The sequence below is a fragment of the Patagioenas fasciata genome, chromosome 6, assembly GCF_037038585.1.
Source record: "Patagioenas fasciata isolate bPatFas1 chromosome 6, bPatFas1.hap1, whole genome shotgun sequence".
Lineage (NCBI taxonomy): Eukaryota > Metazoa > Chordata > Aves > Columbiformes > Columbidae > Patagioenas > Patagioenas fasciata.
This window is the reverse complement of record NC_092525.1, coordinates 22,040,329-22,068,322: the sequence shown is the minus strand read 5'-3', so window position 1 is coordinate 22,068,322 and position 27,994 is coordinate 22,040,329. Positions and strand designations below refer to the sequence as shown.

At 42.7% G+C, this 27,994-nt stretch overlaps 1 protein-coding gene across 2 annotated transcripts in view; it reads right to left on the bottom strand.

Annotated features, from left to right (window-relative positions):
* Window positions 1-6,044: 6,044 nt before the first annotated feature.
* Window positions 6,045-27,994, bottom strand: part of LRP8 (LDL receptor related protein 8) — a 178,228-nt gene continuing 156,278 nt past the window's right edge. Inside the window, exons 6-19 of one of the 2 annotated variants that reach the window (XM_065842288.2) lie at window positions 23,127-23,249; window positions 22,664-22,786; window positions 19,675-19,794; window positions 19,420-19,545; window positions 18,402-18,573; window positions 15,675-15,902; window positions 15,033-15,151; window positions 13,442-13,581; window positions 12,618-12,759; window positions 12,053-12,205; window positions 11,124-11,354; window positions 9,071-9,139; window positions 8,668-8,840; window positions 6,045-7,652 (exon numbers count right to left, since the gene is read on the bottom strand). In XM_065842288.2, the coding sequence (XP_065698360.2) occupies window positions 7,614-7,652; window positions 8,668-8,840; window positions 9,071-9,139; window positions 11,124-11,354; window positions 12,053-12,205; window positions 12,618-12,759; window positions 13,442-13,581; window positions 15,033-15,151; window positions 15,675-15,902; window positions 18,402-18,573; window positions 19,420-19,545; window positions 19,675-19,794; window positions 22,664-22,786; window positions 23,127-23,249 (1,958 nt within the window). In that variant the 3' untranslated portion in view covers window positions 6,045-7,613. The remainder of the gene's footprint in view (window positions 7,653-8,667; window positions 8,841-9,070; window positions 9,140-11,123; window positions 11,355-12,052; window positions 12,206-12,617; window positions 12,760-13,441; window positions 13,582-15,032; window positions 15,152-15,674; window positions 15,903-18,401; window positions 18,574-19,419; window positions 19,546-19,674; window positions 19,795-22,663; window positions 22,787-23,126; window positions 23,250-27,994) is intronic. The other variant, XM_065842289.2, reaches the window with a different exon arrangement.

The following is a 27,994-nucleotide window of genomic DNA, read 5'->3' as shown; positions in this document are numbered from 1 at the left end:
ATTTTGGCTGAATTCAGGCTGTATTTCAGGTGCATGTAAAGGAGCTTTGTTTCAGTTTTCTTGCAATCCAAGGAACCTCTTGGCCAAGCTCACTGCAGGGAGGGAGGTGCAACTCCCACTCAGCTGGTTTTTTTTTTTGCACAGTTAGTCCCACCTACCTTGTTGCTGTGGGAAACTGTGACTGTAGCTAATGCCTGGAATAGCGGAGCTGAAAGTCTGGAGTAATAAATGACAAACAAATGCAGCATCATCACTAGATGCTTCTGTCACAGCTAGCTCTTAAATTGCCAACAACCCTCCCCACTTCCAAACCAACAAAGAACGCAAACCAACACCTACCCCCCCCACAAACAAACAAACAAACTCCCCAAACAAAACTCGATAAACCTGAAACTATATAAAATTTCTTGTTCTTACAGTGCTTGTGTTCATGGTACAGTGATACACATCTTGGAAGCTCATGTTTATCTGTCAGTTTTGGAGAAAAAAAAATGCACAGTTCTTTAAAATCTCCGCTGTGCATATTCAACCATGTTTTGTAATGTTGAGATTGCACAGACTGTCTTTTTTTTTTTTTTTTTTAAAATTGCTTTTAGTAAACAGATGCTCTTTTTTCCTCAAGTCCATTGCCCTGAAAATTTTGCTGTTCCCCTTTGCTCTAATATTGATATTAAAAAGGCCTGTGTGAACAACAAATCATACTAAAATATCTATTTTGGAATTACTGAGGTTTTTAAAAACTCAATTGTTTGTTAAGCACTGTCAGTTTTAGTGGTTGAGCAAATCTCTGTGTGTCTTTTTGGGTCATGATGCTTCTGTTTTGAAGACTGCTGCTATTTCTTTTGCAGTTTCACAGAACTGTATTAAAGGAAAGTTGAACATCCCAGCCAGGGTATCTTTCTCATTCAGTTCATAGGGGTATGATTAACAATACTCTGTGGTCCAAGTGGCTCGATTGCCTTTTAAACAAGAAATATTGTGTATTTATTGGAGAAAGGTGCTCTGAAAGAACCACAGGGGGCAATGGAGAGGAGTAGGAAGGTAGGGAAAGCTGTGTAAGTGCTGCTGGGACCTTAATGGCAGCCTAGAGATAAAGGCTGTTGGTCAGGTGTTACCTGAAAGAGGTAAACTATGAAGGTTTTCCTTCTCCTGTAAATATTAAGGAATAAAGGAAGGACTGGTGTGTAATAATTGTCTAGTGTGGCTCCTCATGGAACCAGAGCTGCCTTTGAGGTTCCTGAACTGCTTTGTTCCTATAGACTAAGTCTGATCAGCTTCAGTTATTGTATTTTCTAAAAAAAAGTGCATGTTGCATTGTAAATAAGACAGTGATAAAAAAAAAAAAAGTGGATATGAGAAACTACTCATCATCAGGACTGTTGTATTGGACCAGACTAATTCCATTTACCCCATCTCCTATCTGACAGTAGCTGGTAATGGATACTTAGAAAAATAATTACATCTTTTCCCTGCACCATTAATGATTTTATATATAGGTATTGTACATCTTCTCAATTTTGTCTTTCAAAGTTGAAGCTTTCAACAATATAAACTTTTCCCCTGTTATCCTTGTTGACCTTCTCAGTGTCTTTTATCACTGCATTAGGTGTTTTTTTAAAGATGGGAAGATCAAGGCTGTATGCAAAATTAAAAATACATATTAACCATGAGTTTCCTCTTCAGCAACAGATTCTGTTAACCTCCCCTGCTCTTATGCAGGTTTCCAGCCTTTCGTGTGTTTGAAAAAGTTTTTATTTATTAGCTTCTTCACAACTTACTGCTGCTGATGCCTTTGGCATCGAAGTAATATGAAGTCCGTGTATGAGGTTAGGCTTTTAATTGTGGCACACATTTCAGGTATTGGTAATAATAATTTAATGTAAATTTCCAATATTTTTGTGTCAGTTTTTTATTATTACACAAAGGCTAAAAGTCATCTTAGCTTTTGTAAGAAAATTGCTGTCATCAGAACTTACTTTCCAAGTGTTGTTTGTCTTCTAAGCATTATTGCAAGATGTTCTCTTTGCTTAGATCTTAGGTCTGTGCCTTATTAGCAAAATACATAGATTCAGGGATTTTTCTTGAACGTTTGGTCATAAGGCTTTCCATTATCCTTTGTGTGTAATGGCTTGAATTAAATGAATGTATGTGCTTTTAGCTAAGTCCCAGTGGGGGAATATATGCATGAAAATAAATTACTACAGTTGGAACTAATTAATTCCTTGATTGGCAGATTCAGCAGATAAAATCCTGCATAGGGTAATGTGAAATGCCTTTTGTTATTTGGCTTCAGCTGTATCTGACCAAGAACTGCCATTTTAACATCTATTTTTCCACCTGACTTTGTAGCCTTTAGGCATGGACAGAACTGAACTGACAAAAAAAGTAAACCATGCATGGAACCAGGCTGGGGCCTGTAAAAGTTTCAGGGAGATTTGGTTGTTGCTCTGTCATAACTTGAGCTCCTGCTAAGATGGCTGCCTTCCCGTGACTGACAAGATTACAATGGTTTCCTTAATAGTCTGGAGAATTTAGCAAACAGCTGCAGATAATCCCTTAAGAAAATGTTCTCCCACTGAGGTACGCAGTGAAACTTGAATGCTGCAAATAATTTGAAAAAGATGATTTTTTAAATCATATTAATTCTCATTCTGCTTGTTGCTGCGTAGGTACAGGCACACGTTAGCATGACTAGCCTTCTGTGAGAGCTAAGAACAGCCTTAACTGGTGCTTGCTGGTTTCTTCTGGTAGATGCAACCACTGTGGGTATGAGATACACAAGTCCAGTGTCCTGGGGCAGGTGACCTCACTTCTGGGGACACTGGTGTGAGCTCATCTTTTGCAAAGCTCATCATCTGTGTTACTGTGTCTGCTGCTGTGATATCAAAAGCCACAAGTTCATCTTTTTCTGTGTAAATTTGATTCTGTGAGGCTTGAGGACATGCTGATACATTAATCTACCAGTGTGCTGTTTGCAAACTCTTAAGAGCAGTGCTCTCATTACAGCCGTTTGAACAGAGGCAGCAGGACCTGCAGAGTGAGAGTGAGCGAGTGAGTGTGGGTGTTTTGTTAATTAGTGTTTTGAGCTGGCCACTGAGCTCCCAGCATGTTAATGTGCAAATGGGCTGTGGCTGGAATCTCAAAGGTGGCTTATGTATCCCGTGTCTACATTCCTTTCTGTTGCTGCTTTTCTTCCTTTGAATCCTTCCTATGTTGACACTGTGCATTCAGGAGACAACTGAAACTGGCACTGCTGTATAATAAACCCCTGCATGGGAGCAGTGAAAAAGCTCCCTGTAGAGCATGGCTATTAGTTCCTGTCTTGGAGGCAAGGATGGAAATTAGGAAGACAGATTTAAAACGGTTTCACAAAGTTAAAAGACTGATTTGATGGAAAACAAACTCAGTGTGAGGAAATGATGCGCACATCCTCCTGCAGAAGGCAGAAAGGTAACGGCACTACATGTGTTATATAAACACTAAAGGGATTTATACTGAGCACATGTACAGCATCTTAATGAAAGCAGGCTGTATTGTATGGATTATCTCATACTGTACAATTACTATGTGTAAAAAGTAAAGCAACAACAATAACAAAAAGAATTACAGCATAGAATAAAAAAGAAAAAGAAAAAAAGCAAAACCAACAACGGAAAATGCAAAACTTGTTCTGGCAGGCATACCTCAGGGCCACAGGTAGGTTTGGGATTCTGTTATGAGGCTCTTTCACTTCTTTCTATTTGTGTTGTCCTCTCTATTTAGACCTGGAGAGATTTGTTGTTGTTGTTATCATCAGCTTTTCTATTTCCTACGGTATTACTCTGCTAAAATATTTAACTGAAATGGAGAAATATTTTAAAGTAAGAAAAACCTATTTTCAGTCAAATAGAAAACTAAACCACCCCTGGTCTGTAAGTTTGATAGTAACTATTTGTGTCTGGAAATTGTTGGCTGCTTGGCAGTGTTCAAAGTGAGTTACTTTCAATAAAAACTCAGCTTCAAAAGGCTTTATAACAACATGTGACAGTGAAAGGTTGTTCTTATCTTCAGCACTCGCACTTCTAATGCTTGAGTGTATCCTGCAAATTACCCGGGGTAGGAAAAAGAATGGTCATTCAGTGCACAGTTTGGTTGTCTTGGTTTTCAAGAGGTACCTAGCAATGGATAGTGGTGTTTATGGCTGTTTTATTCCCCTGGCTGATAACTGAAATTTTAAGTTGTTATGCAGTAGATTTCCCACCAAAAAAAAAAAAAACACAAAAAACAAAAAAACAAAAAAACCAAAACAAAACCAAAAAAACCAACCAAAAAAAAACCAACCAGACCAAAGAGCACATACTGGAATACCTCAAAGGAGGAGAGTCTTTCAAGCGTTTGCCTGCCGGCTCAAGCATCTCTCTGCATGGGGAAATGTTGTATGTAAGTTCAATAGCAGTTAAACCACCCGTTTTAGAAAATGCTTCCTGTTGTTCCTTGTTCACAATATCCTTGTTTCTTATCTAGGATTTCATGTGTACAAGAGAAAGGGAAGAGAGTACAAGCTGACTCACTCATGTCTCCAACCAAAGGTATCATTGTACTTCCAGTACAGTGGATCTCATTTCAGAATCTCTTCTCACAGAAGAGATTGTTTGTATGTTTAAAAAAAAAAAGACTGCCTGTTGTGATTCCCAGAATAGCAGTATTTCTCTCTCGCTCACTTTTTTTTTCCTCCAGGATGCCAACAGAGTGCCTATTTGGCTGTAACAAGTGGTTCAGCTTCTGTAGATTTGCTTTACCAAAAACTTGTACAAAGAAATTTAGTGGTTTACAGCTGGCCCTTGAATAGTCTGACATATAATAGTTTGGGTTAAAAACAAGACCAGTTTTGTTGTATGTATCGTTCACTCCTGAGACGTTGTCTCACGAGGGCTAAAGACAGCGTACTTGTACCACTGGAAATTTTACTCACTTGTTTCAGTTACATCACTGATATAATTGTTCAGCTCAAGGAAATAATGAACTGGTACTGGCTTCCGTGGGATTTGAAGATGACCAAAACCAAAGTGGCAGAGAAAGGTAAGTCAGAACACAACTGTCTGTTCATCTACATGTACAATATGAACTGGTCTCAGTGTTGCTGTTGTGAATCTGCAGTTATACAACATTTCCATGTCCCACTTTGGGTTTGGACAATTAAGAGTTAAGGAAAACTCAAATCAAAATAGGACACAGTCCCAGGTCTAGGACAGCATTTTAAGCACTATAAAGTAATTAGTTCCGTAGTCCCAGATAAAAAAATTTAATCTTTCTCTAGAAACAGTGCACTGTTTTACAAATGTGTTCATTTGGTTTTCAGTAATCCTCATCGATATAAGTACAGCAAGTGTTACACAGCGCAGATCCCTCCCCCGCCCCATCCTTGTCCTTTTGTCATAACATAAATCTGGAACGCAAAAGGCACCAAGCAAGAACTTACTCTAACAGAACTTCAATATGACAAGACAGCGATCAGAAATGATTACAGTGTTAAATATCATCCTAACAATCTGAACCGTTATTTAAAATAATTAATTTCTTAAAAAACAAATTTGGTGTTTGACTTCTCAGTAGTTATAAATCTGTCAAGGTTGAAATCAGCACTGCACATAGAGTTCATTTACAATGGTTTGAAAAAAACTGCAGCCTTTTATACATGGTTTATACAGGTTCACTTGTGTGTATGTGTTCTTAAAAAAGTATCAAAACTGTAGAACTTTCAAATATATTTACATTCATCTGTTAGTTACAGTGTTATCACATACAACCTTTTTTCATTTTTTTTTTTTCTCCACACACACAGTGCATGGATTTGTAGAAACAGGGCTTCAAACCTCGATAACTGGGTATCTATCTCGATCAGTTTTTCACTGAGTCAAAATCTAAAACTTGAATAGAGGGATGCTTGATTATTTATGTATTGTCTATGCAGGCCATGAAGTGTTTTCAGAGTGTGTATTATGTTTAATGTGTACTAGGTCTTTAGACACTTCCTTCCTTTTCTTAGTCAAGAATCAACTTCCAGCTCATATTACACTGTGAATTTATTCTAAAAGAAAGAAAAACAAAAGGAAAAAAACCCAACCAAACCTGTTCAGGCTGAGTTTCTTCTGCTCACTTGAACAGAAAAGCTTGGACTGGTGTAAGAACAGCAGGAGGGTTTCTCCAGGTTTCGGTACAGTTCAGGGAGGTTCTGGTCCATGATTCAATGGTAGGTAAGTAGTCATTTCCCATAGAATTCCCTGGGAATCTTATAGAAAGATGAGAAACACCTGTTTTTTCTGCAAGGTGCAGGATGACCCAGACAAAGATATTGATGAGTGTGTGGATTTGTAACCTCCTCTCACCTCCTTGCCCAGCGCTCTGTGCTATGAGACCTAACACGGTGCAGGTTGTTCCAGTGGCAGTAACTTGGAAGATAATTACAATGCTTCAAAGAATTCTACACATGGTGAATGAAAACACTGCCTTGAAGCATCACCTAAACTTGGACTAATCAGTGGGAGCAGGGGAAGGGGCAAGGAGGAAAGGAATTAACGTTGTTTTTGTGTTGGGTTTTTCTCCTCATGAGCCAGGTGAGAGAGCTCACTTTGGCTGTGTGCAAGTACACAGCTAAGTCTTAGTTTCTACTGATTCTAAGCTACTTTGAGAGATGGAAGATTTCTACTGGGGGAAAAACACTTAGATTTTCATTTAGAAACAACCAACCAACCTAAATCAAATTTGTACCAAGCTGTGAAAAGCAGCAATACAAAACTAACAAAAAAATTGTGTGCTTGAGGAGTTCCTCCTGGCTGCGATGCTATAAGTAGCTCTTCAGTTAAAAGCGCTGCAGAGGAATTTTCCTGGATAGACTGGGAAATGTAAACGCAACCCTCACAAACCAGTTTGGAAACATGAGTTCTGTTTGTTATGAGATACAGTATGGCTCCTCTTACTTAGTGTCTTTAGATTTCAAAGCAAACTTCTCAAACATCCAGTAAAAATTCAATTATCCCTAATTTTCATAAACATAGGCTAGTAGTTTTAAAATATATGTATATATATATATTTATATATATGTATATATTTATATGCCTATATATCTATCTAGTCTAGATAGATATATACACAGATAAACTATGCACAGCAAGCCAAACATACAAAAAATAAATACTCTCACTCCTCTACTATATTTACAGAACAGATCTTATAGTCCAGATTTTGTTAATAAATATTTCTAAACTGCCTGTACAGAAGTAGTTTTACTTATGTTGATGGATAGCCACAAAGCATATTCAACATATTTACAAAATATCTATAAATATAATCTTAAAATAAAGCAATAGCTACTGAACCTTCAGCCTGGCTGGTTATGTACATTGAGTTAGTAGCTCAGCTGTTGCTTATTCACTATCACAAATGGGTAGTGCAACAAGTTAAAACGTGTATAAAAGATTATACATACAAAACTCTCACATCCTTTGGATGTTTGCAGTTCATTATAACTTTGTGGTTACCCTTCTGCAACATAAATAACAATTACAAAGAAGAAGCAGGTTCTGTGATCCAAAGCAAACTTGTTCAGTGTGGTGTTTGGGGCAGCAACTTCATCCTCATGGCAGCCCATCGTCTTCTAAGCTTAATGCTACACGCTGTGAAGGAAAAAGAACCACACTTGAGAAAATCTGTGACTTGTGCTACTGTTGCTAACCTGATCTCCTTGTTCAAAATCTCATTGTTGTCCCTGGTGTATTGGTGACAAATCTATTTTATGCACTGATTTTTTTATGTCCACACAGGCTCACCCACTCAAGTGTTATTAAAGAGGTGTTGGGAAGTTTACTCCACCCATATATTACATGGAAAAAGCTCCTTGTACAAGATGACAGCTGCTCTGCTGTGATCTCTAGCAGGATCTTTAGTTAATATAGGGCATTACCTATATGCCTGCCTGCCTGCCTATAGAAGCTATATTGGCTTCACTCATTACTTACGGATCTCTAGAAATACAGTGCAGCTATAACTGCCAGCGCTTCATCTCGCCAGGGCTGCTGCTTTGAAGGAGGCTCCTTTTACAGACAAACTGCTGTGCAGAACAGGTTCATACACAGGACTTGCTATTAACATCAAAATAAGCACTTGCTTTTTGTAAAGCTTAGTCTTGCCAAGGCAAATTTCCTTAACTTCTTACAGAACCTCATTCATTCTTCCGCGTGAGGAACCTGACTCTTCTGTACACTGCTATGTTATACAAAAAATATTCTCCCTGGTTTGTAGAGAACCTCAAGTTATCCTTAAGATAGTTTAGGTACTGGTAGCAGTCTAAGCGCAGATCTAATGGAATCCGGTAGATGGTGAGTCATCAGCTGTCGCATACTGAGCTCTTGAGATAGCTGGTTGACTCTTGCTAGCTTACGAGGTACGTTGATCGGGACAATTATTCTTCATTTGAACATAATATCTTATTATATAGACTACTATATTCTAAGACAATTACATGAGCTGCCTGGAAGTTTAGACTTCTGCCTGTTCAATGATTATTAAAGAAGTTCTGGATTTTGTCATTATATTAAAAATAACTGACACTGTAATTGTCTGGAGAGAATTCTGTATATAAACTCTCAATAAAATTAATCTTCTTCATAAGCAGTTTCCTCAGATACTTACTGCTGGGTAGACATGTCCAATTTGGGCTGTCCGCCCAATGTGGATTTCATCTTCATCTTCCTCTTCTGTTGTCTTCCTATACACTGGATTATCAAAATTCATGCTTTTGGTATTCTTCCGTTTCCAGTTCCTCCAGATGAGGTATCCCCCCATGCACAGCAAGCCCATGACCACTAAGGAAAGGTGAAAATAAGGGCTGTTAACCAGTTTGTGGGGAGTGTGTGGATCTGCTGGGCTGTTCCCAAATACATACCCACCCTGGGACAATTTTGTGGCAGTCAGGCTACTTCTCCCCAGCTCAGCAGTTCCCAAACTCCTTCCCACCCCCAACCCTGAGGGTCAGAAGAGTGTATTTATGGCAGCATTTGGTATCGTCTACAAAGGTTAAACCACATCAGCTTACCAACAGGAATGACTATTCCAATAACAGCCGCTGTCACAGTCGAATCAAAGCCTTGGTCATTATTTGCATCTGTAATTACAGAAATAGTTCTGATCACTTAACTCATTTGCTGGATTTGAAGCTACGTCTAAAGAATGTTTTATGACGGTAACCACGTTGTTCTGCCTATGAGGAAGCCTTTGTAATCAGTCTACGAAAAGTTTTCTAATAAAATTATTACACACAAATCTGAGCTAAGCTGAGCTGTTTCATCTTGGGAACGCTGAACAGCCTGGCCAGGTCGCAAACTGCCCACAGGAGTGTGGGCAGGTAAGGGAGCTGCTCGGAGTGTCTCCAGAGAGAAGCTCTAACCAGAAACCAGTCGCTAACTGTACTTGTGCCTCTAATTTTCAAGCACAGAAAAGGAGGCCAGCTTTAAAAAATGTGACATTTAATGGAAATTCCATTCACGTATCAGGGGATGCTAAATAGTGCTCTTAAAAATCCACAGTAGAACATCACCTAGTACTGACACAATTAATGATGTATTGAGCTGTCAGAAGAAGCATGTAGTTCAAAGCCATCTGCACAGCTTTGCTTTTTAATTATTTTAAAATTTATTTACAGCTAAGGAGTTCTCCTACACATAAATCACTCATTGCTGCAGTCTGCCTCAGCATGCAAGAACGACCCCAAAACTCGATATTGTACTTCGAAGAGAAAAAAAACAATTATCGGGAGAAATAATTAAAAACCCTATGAATATACCTTTCAAGTTATATAGCTAAAAATGCTTGCTCTGAGCTTTTATAATAGGGGATCAGCACATAATATTTATTATTGCTAAAATATAAGGCATTGAGAGAGGGGCAACTAGCTGTCTTTTGATACACCAATTCATTGAACTTAAAAGGCAATTTATCATTTTATATACTTGCCTGTGGCAGATTGTTCTATTACATAGTTATTTACTTAATAATAAACCAGACTATTTCAAATGTGGACAATTGACTCACCTTGTTTCCATGGCTTATTAAAAAGCTAATTACTGCATTTGAAAGAAATTTGCACAAAAACAACTTAGAAGAAGGAATTTGAGAGATTGGATTCTGCTTCCCCACATGCAGTCCAGAGTGCGCTGCACCACTGTCACTGCTAACAGGCACCCCCCTCCGACAGGGGTGGGTTATTTTTGCTTTCCAGATGCAATGGAAATCGCCTGTTCTGCTCAGTGAAATGTTGAGGGGGGAGAAAAAGTATTTTCCTGGTTTTAAAGTCATCTAGATCTGTTTGAGGTCTTGAATGACAGTCCTGAAGAGTAAATGTCTGCACTCGAGACTAGAATTTTTTTTTAGAGCGGGGAAAGGAGTTCAGCTTTTCTGCTTTGCCTTGGAAGCTCCATCTAGAGGGGTTACCTGTTAGCTCTGAGATGGCAGGTTAGTGTTTCATTACTCACCCATTATGTAGGGTGAACTTGAGGAGAGTCTATTCCTGCTCTCCATTGGGAAAGTCTTCTGATGTATAATGCAAAACTTCAAACCTTTGTCAGGGATCAGGCCCCATGAACGTGCAGAGCACGGCCGTGCAGAACAGACACAGCTTCTCTTGGGCTGGAGTAATCCCAAATGTTCAGCAGGGCTAAACCTGGACAGGAGGCATTTTTCACCCGCAATTTGTGCTCAATCACATTAATAATTAAACAAAATAGGTGAAGCCCATGTAGAATCATCCATATTACAGTATGCAGCACTACAAACAGCACTGAAGCTGGGATTAACTAGTATTAGGCACAAGGCAAGGACTAGTGTGACCCCTCAGAGCCTGATCTCTAGAGTCAGCTTTACGTGCTTTGGATGAAAACCTGACATCAGTTTCTTAACATCCTGAGTGGCTGGAATCACATCAGCCATCACAGCAGAGGTGTCTGCAGGAAGAGGACCTGCTGTTTGCGCTGCAGGATGTGCCTGCACCTCACCTGTTCGTAACACGCACGGCAGGTCAGGTCCCCACCAGCGCATGAGTTTTTGTGATATGGTCTATATAGGAAAAGAAAAGAGAAATCTCAGTCACTTACAGTGCTGTGATAAATTGCTGTTTCCAGTGGTCATCTCAGAATCTATAAGGATGGATGTGGTGGAAGGTAAATGAAAACTTGGGGTGGTAATCGTAGCTTCTGATGCAGCGTTGGGGACAACCTCGGTGGTGTTATTGGCACTACCAAGTACAGCTGCAACGGTCGTGGTACTGGCAGCACGAGGTGCTGAGGTTGTAGAAACCAGTACAGTAGTTGAAGTAGTTGGAAGATCTGAAAAACAAGAGCAAACATGAAATTGGGTAAAATCAAGTACACAAATCAAATCACAAATAGTGAGATAAATCTGTGAGGATTGTTGTGTTTACTGATTAGAAGCAGAAACCAAATTCCAACTCTATTTACCAGGTAGTCAGACTACAGAGTTCACTGCCTAGAGCTATGAAAACGACTTCCTGAAGTCAAGCTTTATTTAATAATCGTAATAAAGTACTCCGGATGGAAAGCACTTAAGAAGTTAAAACACCTTTGTTTTTGTTTTATTTTGTTTTGTTACCTTCAGTACCTCAGAAGATAATGAATTTATAACAGGAACTATTTGCATGTTAGAGAAAAGCACATTGAAGCCACCTGCCTCTTTAGGGTATTATCAGCAGTGACTGTGGCCTCTCCAGATCCAGTATCTATAGGGCAATAATGTGACAAATTTCAATGATTTACTGACCATTCACCATTTTAGTGCTGGGCCTTATCCCCCCACTTTTGTTTTTTTTCTCTTCCTGCTGTGTCTTTCTCTGCTTACACTTTCAAAACTAGTCAAGTTTTCAATAAAGGATACCACAATGCTGTGTTCAGAAGGCAGCAAGTCTGTAGAATACAAAAGCTAACGTTTGTGTTCCACCATCAGGAAATATATTCACTGTAGGTATGATTTCGTTGGATTAGTGCAATAGCGATGTGATTGTATTTACCTTTGTAACATTTTTTCATGTCAGGACCCAGCCACATGTTGTCAGGACAGGCACATGTGTACTTGGGAGAATGGGGAGAGATCTGAGGTGCAGGAAGACACAAATACTCGCAGCCTCCGTTTGGCTGGGGGCTGAGCTCACAGGAATCTGGAGCTGTGGAAGGATGGAAGAAAAGAGATTTTTCTAATTATTGTTTTCTTGTTCTTGGCACTCCCTACCTCAACCAATAGGGCTGGTTAAACATCTTTACACTGGAGTGAAACCTCACACACTACCATAAAAACTGCCCAAATACATATATAATACATATAATGAATGGCAAGCATCACAGTGACAAGACTAACTCACTGTTATCAAAGATGCTGATTAAAAAGCTATTAACAAATTGCAGGCTTTTCAATTAATGCTGCTCCTGAATTAATTATGCAAGAACTTCAAACATTAAGCAATGATTTCACATCATTACCTGTGCTTTCTCTCTCATCAAGAACCACCAGGAAGCATTTAATTCAGTAGCTCAAATAAACCCGATTTAGGGCCAATGTGCCCTGAGGACACGTCTTACCTTTGGGCTGCTTTAATTCATGAAACACCACGATGTCATGAGGATTATTAAGATTTTCTGCCAAAACAGAAATGTCCAAGCCACTCAGCCTGTTTGCGCTGAAGATCGCTTCATTCTCCAGGTCAGTCCAGAAGACCCTGTCCTGCAGGAAATGCACAGGATTTCTGACCTAATCCAACTCAAGTTGGATTAAACCCCAGCAGTCACAAAGTCAATGTGCTGTGTTCCTACCCGGGACACCTTCGGTTCATGCTACCTCTATCTACAGCTTTTTTCCTTTTTTTTTGGGCACTGTCATTTCTAAGGTTCCAAAGCACAGCAATCCTACGTGTTTATAAAGTGCTTAGTAATTCTGAGGAGCTATGAGACCAAAATGAGGGAGCAGAAATTTGGTTAAGTACAAAAGATGGGGTGGATTTTGAGAACCAAAAGGCCATACTAGAAACTTTCGTTATCTCCACTGCAAGTGGCTTCTCCCTTCCCTTGCTAATAGTTCTGGCCTTTGTATGGACAGTTGGCTCAATTCAAATCAAGGGAAACCCATCTTCCAGTTGTGTGGGAGGCGTTACGCTGGGCACCACCTGCCCCTCACGGATGCACTGGTGCTACATGAGGTAAAATCATGAGACAGTGCATTGCTCCTGATGAAGGGCTTTAGAAAACAATTTTCCTGGATGAACCCACACCAGGTTAATCCATTTCTACAGCAGCAAACACCCTCTCTGAGCTTTCTGTGCTATGCAAAAGGCAGAACTTTTCATTTTGAGGAGCTTTGAGACCTCTTGCAGTCTCCAGTCTGTTCTGCATCGGTTTTTGACTCTTACCTCAAACACGGCCAGGCCAAAAGGATGGCTCAGATCATCAGCAGAAGAGATCAGAACTTTTCTGTTGCTGCCATTGACATCAATGCAGGAAAGTGAATGCAGTTTGGAGTCTACCCAGTAGAGACGCTGATTCAGCAAATCTGAGAAGTGAAACACAATGAAGCAAAATTACACACAGCTCCTGCAACTCTCTTTCTCTTGCCCAGCATCTTTTTCCTGCTGGCAGCATGACTAATCTCTTTATTATTGGGCTTTTTTTTTTTAAACACTAGTTCTGATTTTGAATCAGTGCCCAGATATGCTGGGATAAGACCCTATAAATAAGATTAAAAAGGAGGAACATTCTGGGGTGTGTGTGTGGGGAATGCCTGACTGACAGCTTTGTGCGATGAGGTTCTTTTGTTACCAGGAGGAGCCGGCCAGCAGCAGCCTGGGCTTCCCAGAGTGACTCCATCAATGCCTGAGCAAGAAGCTTCATCTCTCTCAAGACTATTCAGTCTTCGGCCTCTTGCTGGAGAACAACAATTGTGATTCAAATGAAAGATCTCTCCGAAGGAGCTGTGTGATTTACACATTTTCAGTGAAGAAGAATCCTGGGTCCAGAGACCCTTCTTGTGCTGCAGTCTGGGGGGACACTGGTGATGGGGACACTCCCACCACAACCAGCAGGGTTTTGGGGAGGGAAGGATTCCATGTTATTTAGAATGCTAAGCACTGAATTTCTCTTCCCAGAGCAAATTCACTCATTTTGGATTACATTCACGAAACAGAATGCAAGTGGGTGAGTGCCAACATAAAACAAGTTCTGTAATTAAACCAGTCATTAATTAATTTCTTAATTACTAAAGGATAACATTATTTGCTCACAGCAGTAGCACTTCAACACTGTGCAATGGTAGCAGCATTTTCCCCTAACATCCTTGTCATGGCCAAAATTTTCACATATAAAACCAAGCAGAGAACCTCACATCTGCACAGCGTCGAACACCTACAGCTGTAACTCCAGAGGAGGCTGTTCCCTCCTGCTCCAGGAGGGCAGGAATCCTCCTTTCCATGCCTGCAACTTGGAGGGGCAGCAAGAACGACTGCAGGATGCAGGACATGGGCCAAGATGGGTTCCCTCTCACTACTCCCGCCAGGAGCGGCGGGGCAGGTGTGTGGATGGGGAACGGGCTCTGGCGGGCTGTGTCTCTGATGTACCGTGCATTCATCAGTCCAATGAAGTATCTTGATGCTGCTTCTGAGACAGGTCCAGGTCCAGAGACACCAGCAATGAGGACTCTGATGCTTCCTGGACTTCCAAAGGGTTGTTGCAGCTCTGCATCCTCCCCTAAAACTTCCCATTGCCTTATGACACACCTAAAAGCAACTCGGATCTTCTGCAATATGAGATTCTGACTCTGGCAAGACTTACTGTCTACGCTTGCTACTGAAAAAACATTGCTCATGTTGGTGAGCAGTAAGTGACAGAGTATTTGCAGGATTTGTGTGCAGGTGCCTTTGCGCATTTACAATTTTGTTTTCTTTTTAACAATAAAAATCAATTTATGCCAGCCACAGTGGATACTGTAGCTCTAACCTGGGCACTTACCAAGTGTGATGCCATTTGGCCACTCAATGTTGTCAGTCACCAGCACCTGCCGTCCCACGCCGTTCAGGCCAGCTTTCTCAATCTTAGCTTTGTCTCCCCAGTCAGACCAGTACATGAACCTGAAAGAGATGCAAAGAAACAGTAAACTGGAGTCTAGTGGGAGAAATCTGCACTACTAGTCGGAGTAGGAGCTAGTGCCCTGTTCTCTGATTACAGCCTCTCAGGGCACTTCAGGTTGCTCTGCCACAAAACTTGCACCAGAATGCAAAGTCTCACCTTAGTAACCCCAGGCAAACTGTGTCCTGGTGTGTCTGCCAGGTATGGGGACGTCACTTCTCCAAGCAGGCCATACTCATGTCAGACAGACTACTTCATTTCCCAGCACAACCTGTGTGCCTGGACCAGCTCAGACCCACTCAACACATGACCTGACTGTTCCTTTCAGAACTTTCTTTAACACAGTGGCCTTGCAAAGAGGTAGCTGAACCACCTCAGCAGTCCAAGTTAAGTTCGATGGATTCATCTTAAAGGGCATCTGAAGTCTTCATGACATGGGAACCACCCACAAGTTTGTAGGACAGGCAGAAAGAAGACTGGAACATCTTTGTACGTGAACGGAGTGTCTGTGGGCTTTACACCTACCTCCGTGTGGGATCGACAGCAATGGCTCTTGGCTCACTGAGGTCTCTGTTGAAAAGTGTCCTCCTCCTGCTTCCATCTGCGGTGGCCACTGAGATGGTCTTGTTTCCGGAATCTGTCCAGTAGATGTTTTTATGAACCCAGTCTATTGCCAGACCTTCAGGAGAGTTCAGCTGGCTGTCTATCAAAATCACCTGCTCGGCTGTGTCACTCGCTTTGTCAATGTAGGCACTGCAAAGACAGGACTGTCACTGGACTGACAGGCGGCACAGAGCGGGCTGTGCACACGCGCGTGCGGTTGGACCTCGGACAGCTGAGTGCTGAGTAGCACCACTGCAACCTTCCAGAAAGAAAGTGCACGTGTGGCAGCATGACTGACACAGAAACCCTTATGGCTGCATGCTGCAGCCTGCTGCTTTCTCCTGCAACCTGTTTGTATTTCCCTATATCTGCACGACAGGTGTTTCTGGAACAGGGAACTGTCATTTTATTTTCTACCTACTTCCTCCTGTAACTGCCCAGTTCGGCAAAACATTTGATGTCAGGCATGCTAACTTCAACAGCACCAATTAATGGGATTTATGGACATTAGAAATATAATCTCCAGTGCTCTACTGAACAGAGTTGAACTCAGCATGCAAATAAATGTGCTTAAATGTATTGCAGAATTAGGACCTGTGTAACTAATTATAATTCATCAAAGGAATTCATGGAGCTGTACTAATTTGGCAAGTGATCTCATTAGATACAAAGAAAATGGTCACTAAATACCAGTGGCAGCCTCAAAATCTTTCAAAACGTTTATGTAAGGCAGCAAATGCCACATGGACGTTTCATAGATAATTCAATGTTGCTCCTACAAGCACACAGGCTGATTCTGCTCTGTTGCCCCAGCATCAATATCAGTCACACTGAGTGAACTGAAACTGGAGTTATTCTGAGTTTAAATCGGAATTTCTAAGAGCTTAGCCTGGCTCTTAAAATAACTTGGTACATCTTAAAGTTACAGAACAGCAGAAAGTTTCTGCCCTCCTGAACATCTGAAACTGCAAGATGGTTCACATTTCCCATTCACTGGCCATCCTGCCTTTGCTCATGGAATGGGAAGGTAACTCATACAGGAGCTGAGCTCTTGAGTATCAGATTAGAGACTTGGAAATGAATGTCTAAACCCAGGAATTCTGGACACTGCTTTATGGTCTGTGGCCCAGGCTGGAATGGCTATGCAGAGTCAGTCTGGATTAACAGGACATTATTGTATCTTCACTATAAGAAATGGGCTTGGTTTCTATATGGCCCAACACCAAATGAACAGTGTCACTGGCGTTCTGCAGAGCATGTGACAATATTCCCCAAACTCTGTTATTTCAGTCTGATGAGCACCACATGTTCTAACTACACAACTCCAGGTCAGTTAATTCCTCCCCAGTGAAATAGCCGTGTTCAATACTTCCCATCACCACTGTGGTGAGCTGCTGTGTTGTACCCTCAGTGTGACCCACTGCACTGGTGGGGAAGACAAGAGAGGCTCTTGTGGCTTTCAGAATGGGAGGGCTGAAATACAGGTGACATTTCAATTCTCTCAAGTAACTAAATACTGTAAAATGTCTTCTGACATCCCAACAGGTACATCACCTCAATAAAAGAGGATGTGGAAAGGCAAGTGAGGTAAGCATTAAGAAAGACAGGATCTCTTGCCAGCAATTACCTGCTGTACCATCGTTTTCCCCTTGCAACAGCCTCTCACAACTATAGACTTCTTTGCCCCAGAGGACTCCTGCAGGTGGAGTCCCATTCTCTGCTGGAAGGACCCGGTAGCCTTTTGTTTAGAAGTGTCTGATATTAGTGACAGTAGCAGTATCTTGAACAGGAACATTAATTGTAAGAAGTTAAAATTGCACAGCTTGCTCTGCCACTACTTGTGTGCTGAATACTCAGCACAGCCTGGGCAAGTTTCCCTGCCAAGGGCATGGGAGCCACCACAGCCTGCAGAAACCCCAGCTTGGCTCCCATGCACTGAAACCAATCAACCTTTGCCTGATCATTAGCTAAAATCCAGAACAAATCACTGTAGAAGCTGCAATAGAGTGCAATAGCTATGCAAATCAGAATATACACGGGGGATTTTCAGTGCATAAATTAAATGCATTTTTGAATAGGCACACTCACAAGCCCCAGTACATAATATTGTGATGGATACCATAAAAACAGCTGAAGGAGGAAGGAGAATGAGAATTACAGAATGTGCATTGTGGTCAAATGCTGTCAATTTAAATCCAGTCTACCAGAGGCTACTGTGGACAGCTAGTATCTGCATTGCTACCTCCTTGCTCCCACCATTTGCATCCTTTGTGCTTCAGATGCCAAGTTCTTTGCGGTTTCATGTACAGCAAGCGCACAGCACAGCAGCAGTCTCATGCAGCGTCGCTTAGCAATATTATGATTCTGTAAGCAAGAGTTTGTGTAATTGCACAAATGCAGCAGGATCTGCTACTGATGAAAAGCCTTCCTCTGTGATCACACTAGGTAACTGTACAAACCCCTGATTTCTTTATCAATTCCTAAAAAAAGATCATAAAGTCTGGGCCACAACAGCTAATCCAGTAAGGGAAGAAAAGCCCTCAGGTTCATCATACCCTGCATTGTTCTCTGCAGACTGTCCTTAAGGGGCACAGATTGAAGTGTAGCTTTGGAGAAGTATCAAAACACACATCGTCTTGTGCTCCTTACCTGTAGATTTTTCGGTAGAACAAATCACACCAATATATTCTGTTTGTTGCGACCTCCACGTCCAGTGCCACGACATTCTTCAGCATGGGAATGATGCGAGAGTAGTCCCTTTTCACTAGGTCTATCTTACGGACCTCATGGCGATTGGTGAAGATTAGGTAGGGACTCTTGCCTACCACAGAAAAGAAGCGCATTTGTCATTTTAGCAGCTAACCCAAGAGCTGGATTCAGCTTTCATTTCTCAAACAACAACAGAACTACCAGTCACTGATATTTCTGCTTTGTAGGAAAGCTTTACACCACACAAGAAGCAAGTGTAAATGGCTTCCAGAGGCAGAGCTATCAGATGGACATGGAGGACCATACCACCTCTGTCGCAGCACAGCAGGACACTGTGCACACCATATAGAACCTGGGAAGAAAAAGACTACAGGGATGTGCAGGATAACACTAGAGAAGCAACTCTGTATTGCAGGTAACTCACCCTTGCCCAAGAAACCCACTATTTCCATTAAAGAAACCCGCAGCATGGCTAATGCACAGTTCAACTTCCTGTCCCTCTGACATTAACATTCATTTTTGCAATAGCATTGAGCAAACTGCTGCTGTTCACATTGGTATCCGCATAAGAAGCTGGGAGAGTGGAGAGGTGGCTAAACTGCCGTGCTTTACCCGGGATGTTTTCTTCCTTTAATACTACTACCACTGAATGTTTTTAATAACACCAGTCAAGAGACTTTCTTCTCTAGTTTCAGCTTCAAACAGCCAACCAGTGACTGTAATCTTGCTCTGTACAGTTAAAATATTCTGATCTGCATGATCAGTAGTTCTTGCCTAGAGATGCATCTGCTATTGCTGCAGCAGTTCTGTGCTACTTGAAATGAAATGTCTTCCCTTGCTTACTTTGCTAGTTTCCTTTTGTTTCTGTTCCCCTAGCCTCAAGCTCTGCAAACATGTTTTCTTATCAGAGTTGTGATGTTGAGCAAGCAGAGTTTAAGTGCCTGTGGCGTTGTCTTACCTACAGCTTTGCAGTTCTTGGATAGGGTGTCCATCTCATATCCCTCGTAGCACTCGCATTTGTAGTCCCCCTTGTAATTAATGCAGATCTGGCTACAAGCGTCTGGATTCTCACATTCATCTATGTCTGAAAGGAGTGTTTGAAACCCATCAATAACTTGAAATCAAACCATCTGTGATGGAGCAATGCTGAAGTGAATATAATCACATCTCTGTATGGTGAAACACAAGGGACTGCTGTTTGCATGTAAATTACCTCCACACGTTTTTTTATCCAGAAGCTTGTATCCGGGTGGGCATTCGCATTCATAACCGATCTTCAAGTCCTTGCATATGTGTGAGCAACCACCGTTGTTCATAGAGCATTCATTAATACCTGGAAGGGATATACAGATTATCTATGACAAAGAAGGGATTTTAGTTGTGAGACTGAATAAAAGTAAGAGACGTCCTCAGAAATTTTCCCATATCTATCAGCTTTTGGTAGCCAGGAGCTGGCCCCACAGAGCATATGAGTGACTTCACAGATAGAAGCCACCACCACATCACTTCCTTGCTCTTTGTTATTCCAAACCAATGCTGCAGGATCCTTTGGACTGAAAGCTAGTGGCTGAATGAACAGGGAGCCCGGGAGATACAGCGTACGCGAATCTCTGCATCTCATCCCATCAGAGAGCTGCTGCTTTGAGCATGTTCTGCCACATCTGAGAAACTTCCAAGGGACCTAAGGGCTCTCTCCAGGAGACTTCTTCTTCCCCATGCGCTGCTTCATGTTGACTTTTCTGAACAGTCTCTCTGAGCTTTAATAATTCATGCTAGGGGAGTCTCATCTCCCAGGGGCTAGCTATTTTGAAATACTGTACTATTTTCCCATCTAGCTCCAAGGAATGATCTATGTGAAAATTCCAGAAAACACCGAAGTACAGTCCGGCAGAGATATTCCATTAGCTCTGGGATAGAGTCCTCCCACACGACACTGCTGGCAGCCTGCAGCAGCCCAAGTGTGCCGTTTGTGAAGCAAGAGCCCCCATCCTCTCCCGGGTCCCTCTCTAATCCAAGGCCACCTCTCTGATCCTGCTTTCAAGTGCTGAAATGAAAAACAGACTAAATGGATCCTTGTAGCTAGAACTGAATGAGAGGTTGAGGAAAGCTGCTTTCCTGTCAGAAATAACATTTCTTGTTGTAATTAACCTACACAAGGTGAAGAGAAAGTCCTCTCCCTAAGTAAGACTGCTGAACAGAAGCTGTGGGATTTCAGGGATAGTGAGCTCTCTAGAACAAACAAAACCTATTTGCTTCAATCTATAATGCATTTTAAAGGCAAATTTTTCATTTATGTTTTACTCCTTGCTTCCTTGCACACTGCAGGTGAACAGTACAGCTGAGTCACTAAACCAGTGGTCTTGGAAGAAAATGAAAACAACCACAAGCCAATTAAGTCAGTAGGACCATGCCAGAAGGAACCCCATCTCAGCTCTGGGATGCTTTTACCTTTCTGTCTGAGACACACACATACAGGTATCAATACATTATTAACAGAGCAAGTTCACCAGGCTCCAAGAAGGTGTTCACAGAGTCACAGCGTGTGTTGTCACTGTTCAATTATGTTTAAGGGATACCATCCATTCCTTCAGTTGCCTAGGTCTCTAGCAAATTAGGTCATAAACATGTACAACTGCTCTCTGCAAAATAGTGCTAAGGCTGTTTTGACTAACAAGCAAACCCTCACTCAGATGATTCCCATGGTTTCAGAGGTGCTTTGTGGAATGGATTTAGAGACCATAAGTGCTGGTTCACTTGCTGCATTTCTTAATGGGAGCTGAGGAGGAGCCAGGCAGCAACATCAGCCTGTTCTCTTTCTGCTGGGCAGCTGCTGCCCATTAGCCAAACTTCAGCAGTACCCTCACTGCTTGCCTAAAACATGACAGGTGATGTTCTGTCTTCCGCTGTGCTTTTTTGAGAAATCTCGGAGGGCACAGCAGTGTCTAACACACAGCCAGACAGGCACACCATGATGAGGAGCATGTCCTACATGTCATGTGTGGTTTACTTGTGCGTGGGTGTTACATTCACAACAATCCATACCATCCTGCACTCTCAAAGAGTCCTTTGGGGGCTATTCTCTGTTCAGTTTCCTAACTCAAATTACATTTCACTGTCAGCCTGGCACTGCACCAAGTCAGCCATGGAACCACTGTAAAGTTGAGGACGAGGCCCAGCTGTGCCCAATCTCCTAAGACAAACTGGGCTGCCAGCTTTATTGGGAGACCTTCACAGACAGGCAAGTTGCAACACCCACTCAGAAAGACAGGGAGATGTGGATTAGCATGGAAGAAAGTGAGGGCATACTGAAAGCACAAGGTAAGAGTGTCTTCACGAGGCATACACACACACTTCTTGTCTGACACAGAGGAGAGACTGACAGTTCTTCCTGAACGTGAGTTATTTAAGTGGCAGGCACTGAGCTCCATGCTACTGGTGCTCCATGTCCTGGAAGAGATGCCTGTCTGAGACCTTTCTGCACTGTGGAGAAAACCAAATGTGTTTGAGCAATGCTCCAGACTGGGGCTAGTGCCCATAATGCCTGGTGGGAAAAGAGAGAAGGGCTGCTCTGGGGAGAGTTGCACAGCTCTCTGGAGCAGGCTTTCTGTTCTTCTGACTCTGACAGGCCTGATGCAGACCTGGCTCTTGCAGCTTGTGCATTCTCACCAGCCCAGAGCTGGCAGGACGCTGCAGAGAGCAACCTGCTGTCATTTCTAAGGGAAGCAGCGACAACATGTAAAACCCTGAAATGGGTAAAGTCATCTCTCAGTGATTGCTGCCACTCTATGTGTTTTCACCTTCAAAGCACGTTCCCAGTGCTAAATTTTTATGATGTTATAATCACTTTATGATTCAAACATAATTTAGGCAATGAGTCTAAATAAACTGGTCTGTGCTGTGGAGGACACCGGTATGTGCGGAGAGGGCAAATTCCTGGTTCCTAGTCCCATGCTCAATCCATACATCCCTCCAAGAATAAAAGCTGAGCTGAGAAGGGCACAGTTCAAACTTACAGATGATCAGACAAGGCTACTAATTATATTCATATGCAGAGTGATGAGAGAATAAAGGCAAGGAAAGAGAAGCAGAGTGAGAAATAGCATTAGCAGCTACATGTGGTTACACTCAAAGCTGTGAGCACCAGATGGAGGAGAGGGGAAACAGTTACAACAGGAGCAACACGTAGAAGGCAAGTACTGTACCACATTCTTTCAGAGGCTCGTCAGACCAGTCCCTGCAGTCTCTATGTGAATCGCACACTTTGCCTCCGTCAATGCACTCTCCACTCTTACACTGAAACTTGCTGGGACTTTCACATGCTGACTCTGTCATGTCGGGCAAGAGAGGAAAGCAACTAAGTTAGACGAGGCTCATGACAACAAAAAGCCTGACATAAAGCTTCAAGAGAGTGTCGTTAGCAGAAATGGGATGGGATTAAGCAAATGAACATTAAGCCTGAGTATCATGCAAGGAACTTTTCAAGTCATGCAGTCTACCTGGTCAGCACAATCATCTCTCCCAAGCAGCCCCACTGCTGGAATGGCTTGAAGCTCTGCAGAGAAGCAGCCTGTCATGGCCAGGGGGAGCAGAACAGCCCTCTGCCCTTTCCAGCTCTCGCAGGCTTCTACCGTGGAGCATGAGGAGTGCAAAGCTGTCTGTACGCACCTTGGACGCAGCCTGCCTCATCGCTGTTGTCAGGACAGTCGTGCACCTTGTCACACTGCTTTGCTCCATGGATACAGGTCCCATCACCACACTGGAATTCATCCGGCCGGCAGGTTACCAGAGCTTTAAGACAACACATTCAAGCATTAGCTACAAAGGACTTGAGCCTTCTGTGCAGTCCCTTTTAGCCACATACCGCTGACACTGCTGGAGTTTCGCATCCTCTGTTGGCAAATGGCACACAGCTCTGGCTCCTTCCACCAAAGCAACAGTGGCAGCAGCTGCCTCAGCCACTGTGCTCCCATGTCCTGTGGCATTCCAGATCACCCTCTATGTCCTTGGGAAAAGCACCCTAAAGCTCATATGAGCAGAATTAGTCAAAACAGAATTGGTGCAGGCAGTGAAGCTTCTCAGATGAGACAAGAAAGCAAGCAGGCAGCAAAACAATCAGCAGTGGAGCCCCTCTGCAGTCTTCAGTCTTATGTAGGAGGCCAGGCTGCTTTCCAGCTAGGTGTGCAGAGTGGCACTGGGTAGGCAAAGGCAACTGCTTCCCAGCTCTCCTTCCGTCAGAAATATATATTTTCAGATATATTTCAAAACATGTCCATGCTAAGGGCATGGGCAAGAGACATGTATTGACTCTCTCTGCTAAAGCCAGTGTGGTCACAACAGGGAGAACGCCAGCAATACAGACATGATCATTGGGTTACTAAATGCCCATGATCTAACAGCCCACAGGAAGACAGAGGAGCTTCACTGGACTGTGGCTTGGTGTTTCTTGGGATTACAGGCCAAAAACATCTCCACAGTGTCAGGCCAGGTTTCAAGCCTGAAGCTCATTGGCCCAGGTCAAATTATTAAAGATTCAGATCTGATGAACAGCAAAGCTGGGGAAAAAGATAAGCCAGCTGCACTGCCCATACTAAAAGCAGTCGTGTTTCCCTTACCAAGGCTACAGTGAGCGAGAGGCCTCCCTAGCTGGGATCAGCCTTGTGCTGACAAAGGGTATAGGCACTGGGCTGCAGCCTGTATTCACTGGTGATACAGGCTTCTCATTCCTGAGAGACATTGTGTAGCTTACTGCTGAGGGGACTGTCTTACAGATGTTTTCTTAAAATCCTATTAAGACAGCATGCCCTGGAGAGCTCTTGATTCTAGCCTTTCCATCTTGCTGATTGCATCCTAGTATCATACAACATAAAATCACTGCCTCTGAATAGCTAGAGGAGGTCAGCACTGATGTTACTACATGGGAGATGAGAGCTATGTGGCAGACCTTCCCTGACAATTTGACAAAATGGTTCTAATATAAAAATTACTACTTTCAGATGACCCAGGAAGAGCCACAGACATGAAGTGAGTTAGTCTCAATACCAAAAAGTATTAGTTGCACAAAGGCTCAGCATTACTGGTGATTGCATCCCACAGGATGTAGGATCCAGATTCATGACTGCTTAATGGGACTTAGCTCTAGTGCATCTTCAGCTGGCGAAGGGCACAAGAGACAGGAAAAGCCACAACTGCAGGGCTGGTGGGGGAAGGGGGAAATCTTGCCTTTAGCAATACGCAGTATTCACATGAGGAAAGTTTAGAAATAGCACTGTTCCTCCGAGAGGAAAGCCATGTGCACTATATTCATAAAAAGCAACGAAGTCAGAAAAAAATCCCAAGCAATAAACTTACTTATGGGACCAGCTGTTTTGCCACATTTCAGCTAATAAACCCAGGCACAGAAATGGGAAACCTCAGTGGGACATCTGGGACAGCAGCTCCAAAACTAAGCATGCAGGAACTGCTGCTTCAAAAGGAGAAAAATGAAGGAGAGGAAGAAAGCAAGCTGTGGTCTGGGAGAATCGCCGAGCACCGATCTGGAGGTGGCTCTGAGAACTCCTGCAGGGAGGCAGAGGTGCTTCTGCCTGAACTCTTCCTGCCACGTACAACCACCTGCCTGGAGAAGCCCTGATGATGGAGAGACCACCTTCCCCCCAGGCAATCTTGACCTCTTCCAGGCTAAACCTTGGCCATTGCAAACCTTCTGCTACTGTTTACCAGAAAAATCCCTTGCCACAATTATTTCTTGTGTTTACCCCCAACATGGAAAACAGTTTACTTCACCTTTTCTGTAGGAACTTCCATATGTGGAGACAGGAAAGGATTGTCCTCCATTTCTGACTGTAAGTATTAATGCCCCCCAAAACAGTAACATGTCATTAAAGCCAATGGGGGTCTTGTTTTCTTTGAGCAGAAACAGGTCTCCAGTTTATCAAATAAATCTGCTTTACGACAGCTATATATTTGGAAGGCAGCCGTGACAAAACCTACTAATTGTCCTCAATTGTAACCTTCACAGCTCTTCTAAAAAGCAGTTATAGCTCGATGCTAAGAATAGAAAGGTTTCTAATCCTAAAACAAATAGAAATGAAGGAGAATTTTGCAGGAACTGAAAAGACAACATTGCACAAGCACCATAAGACTGAGGGAAAAATCACAGCACAGCCCTTAGCTTGGTTGCTACAGGGACTGCAAAACGCAGGTGTGGGACTGTACAACATTATTGCACAAAGCTTTTGCTTCAAGAGAGAGAAGTTTGGAGACCTGGCTTGGTTTCCTGGCTCACTTCAAACTCCAGCAGAGCTGTGGAACTTCAGACCTTTGAGAAATGGCCACTGACCCTCTTGAGACATTTAAAAAGAGCAGATACAGTAACAACTCTTACTGATCACAAAGATAATTAAAATGCATATACTGCATTTCTATTTTTTCAGTGTGCATTTTTCAGTAGAAAGAGAGAGAATGCTGTATTTATACCTGGCCTGGAGAGCATACGTTTGAGGGGAGAGGGCTAGGAACTTTGTTATCCTGAAGCCGGGACACAAACCCATCTCAGCAGCGCTGGCAGAGCCGACAGCAGGCTGCCGTCGGGGCCATTCCCAAAGCACAGCAATATCCCAAGGACAGGGAAGAGCTGTGCTGTTTATTTGCACAAGATGTTCAGAAAACTGCTGTGCTATTTTGGAGGGTTTAAATCAGTGAAATCTTAGCAGTTTTATGGCCATCTCCCCTGTTCCGCAAATCAAATACGAAACAATCTACCAAAGCCCTACTAAATTAACAGATGCAATCAAACAGAAACATTTCCCATTTACAAATACTAGGCACAAAGCAGTATAGCTCGAATTCAGCAGCAATATTCCAGATGCCAAGTCTGAGTCTATCTTCTTCTGTTTCCCTTCCCACCCTGCCCCCCTTAAATGAACTTAATCTCAAGAAAACCCAGCATTTGCAAAATGCATCAATCCCATTTTATAGATAGGGAGGCAGAGGCACAAAAGTGTGAGGTCAGGTCCCAAGTGATCTGTTTTCTGACTGTCAGTTGTAGGCATTATTTATCTTTCCTCCTGGATGCCGTAATGTGAGTTGCAAAGAACCTTTTAAAATATAACCATTCCAGATTTGGAGACTAATTAACCTAATGTTCATTTTATAAATATATATACATATTTAAATATATATGCTAGGGAAAAAAACCCAACCACTCAGTGTTCTCACACAGCTTTCCTGAAATGACTCATTCCCTCCTATTTATTTTCTGTCTTGCTGCCAAAACCCGTTCATCAGTTGTCACCCTTTATTTCTGCTTTATTTGCTTATCGCCCCAAAATGATTATAACAAACGACTGGTGATAGCCTCATGACATTTTTTCTTTAAAGCATTAGCTCCCATCCCTCTGTTCTATACAATGCAAACCCCACACGATTCCCATTTGCAAGAGAAGACATAGTGCTGATATCTGCAGTTTTAATCAAGTCAAACCTACTTGTACTTGTGCCATCCCTGTTGCTAAGGGGATGAAGCAGTGTCTTGCACCTGTAACTCCCTGAGTGCCATGCGATACTGATCTCAAAAGGAGAATTTCTGGAGAGGAAAAACAATAATAAAGGTCAATCCCTAAATGCTTCAGTCCAACAGATGAACAGTGATGCTGAGTTTCAAGAGCTCTCAAATGTCACTTTCTTACTGCAGGCATGTGCACCCGAGCAGCAGCTGCATTTAGGATGAGGAAGCAACATCATTTTTGACTCTGACCCAGTCAACCCATCAGCTACACGAGTGCTCAGTGCCACAAGTCCTCTCCTGGCTACTACCTTACACATTCTCCTCCCAGCAGTGTAAACATCAGCAAGCTTACACACCTCTGTGACAAAGGGGTGACTCTTAGTTTGCACAGGTTTAAAGGGCAGACCCAGGCACTCTGACGGAGCAGCACTGCGGTAGCTAGAACATGGGGCTTTGAATCCCACTGTTACCTGACCCGCAGGACTGAAAGAAGCAGAAGCAGCTCACGTGCTTGTTTCTCCTGGGTAGATAATCTGCACATTGTGCTGTACTGAGACTTACTGGAAAAACCCTCGGGGTGCTAAATCTCTGCTAGTGAGAGATATAATTGCCTCAAGTCACTTCTGCCACATTTCCTCCTTCCTCCACTGGTTGTCAGCACTGTGCTGTGCTGCAGCGGTGTTCAGCTGCATCCTCTGCCCCAGGGAGGCTGCCCTTGGCATATCTGGAGGTGCTACTCGGTGCAGCTGCTCTGTAGCTGAGGGATGCTGTCAGAGCCGTGCTTCTTTTGGGCCTCACATCTCTGCAGTTTGAGCTCAGCTGGATATTGCTGGTGCCTGTCAGATCAAGGAAAGAAGCTGGGGAACAGATGCTCCCTCTGCCTCAGCAAGGTACATGGGCACAGTCCCACTTCTCTCACCTAGCAGAGTGTCAAAGTAAACAGGGCATGTAAAAGACTTAAAAAAATTCCTTTCAAGTTGAACAACGGGGGGTTGAAATTTTAGAGACATTTCATCTGAAAGTGCTACCT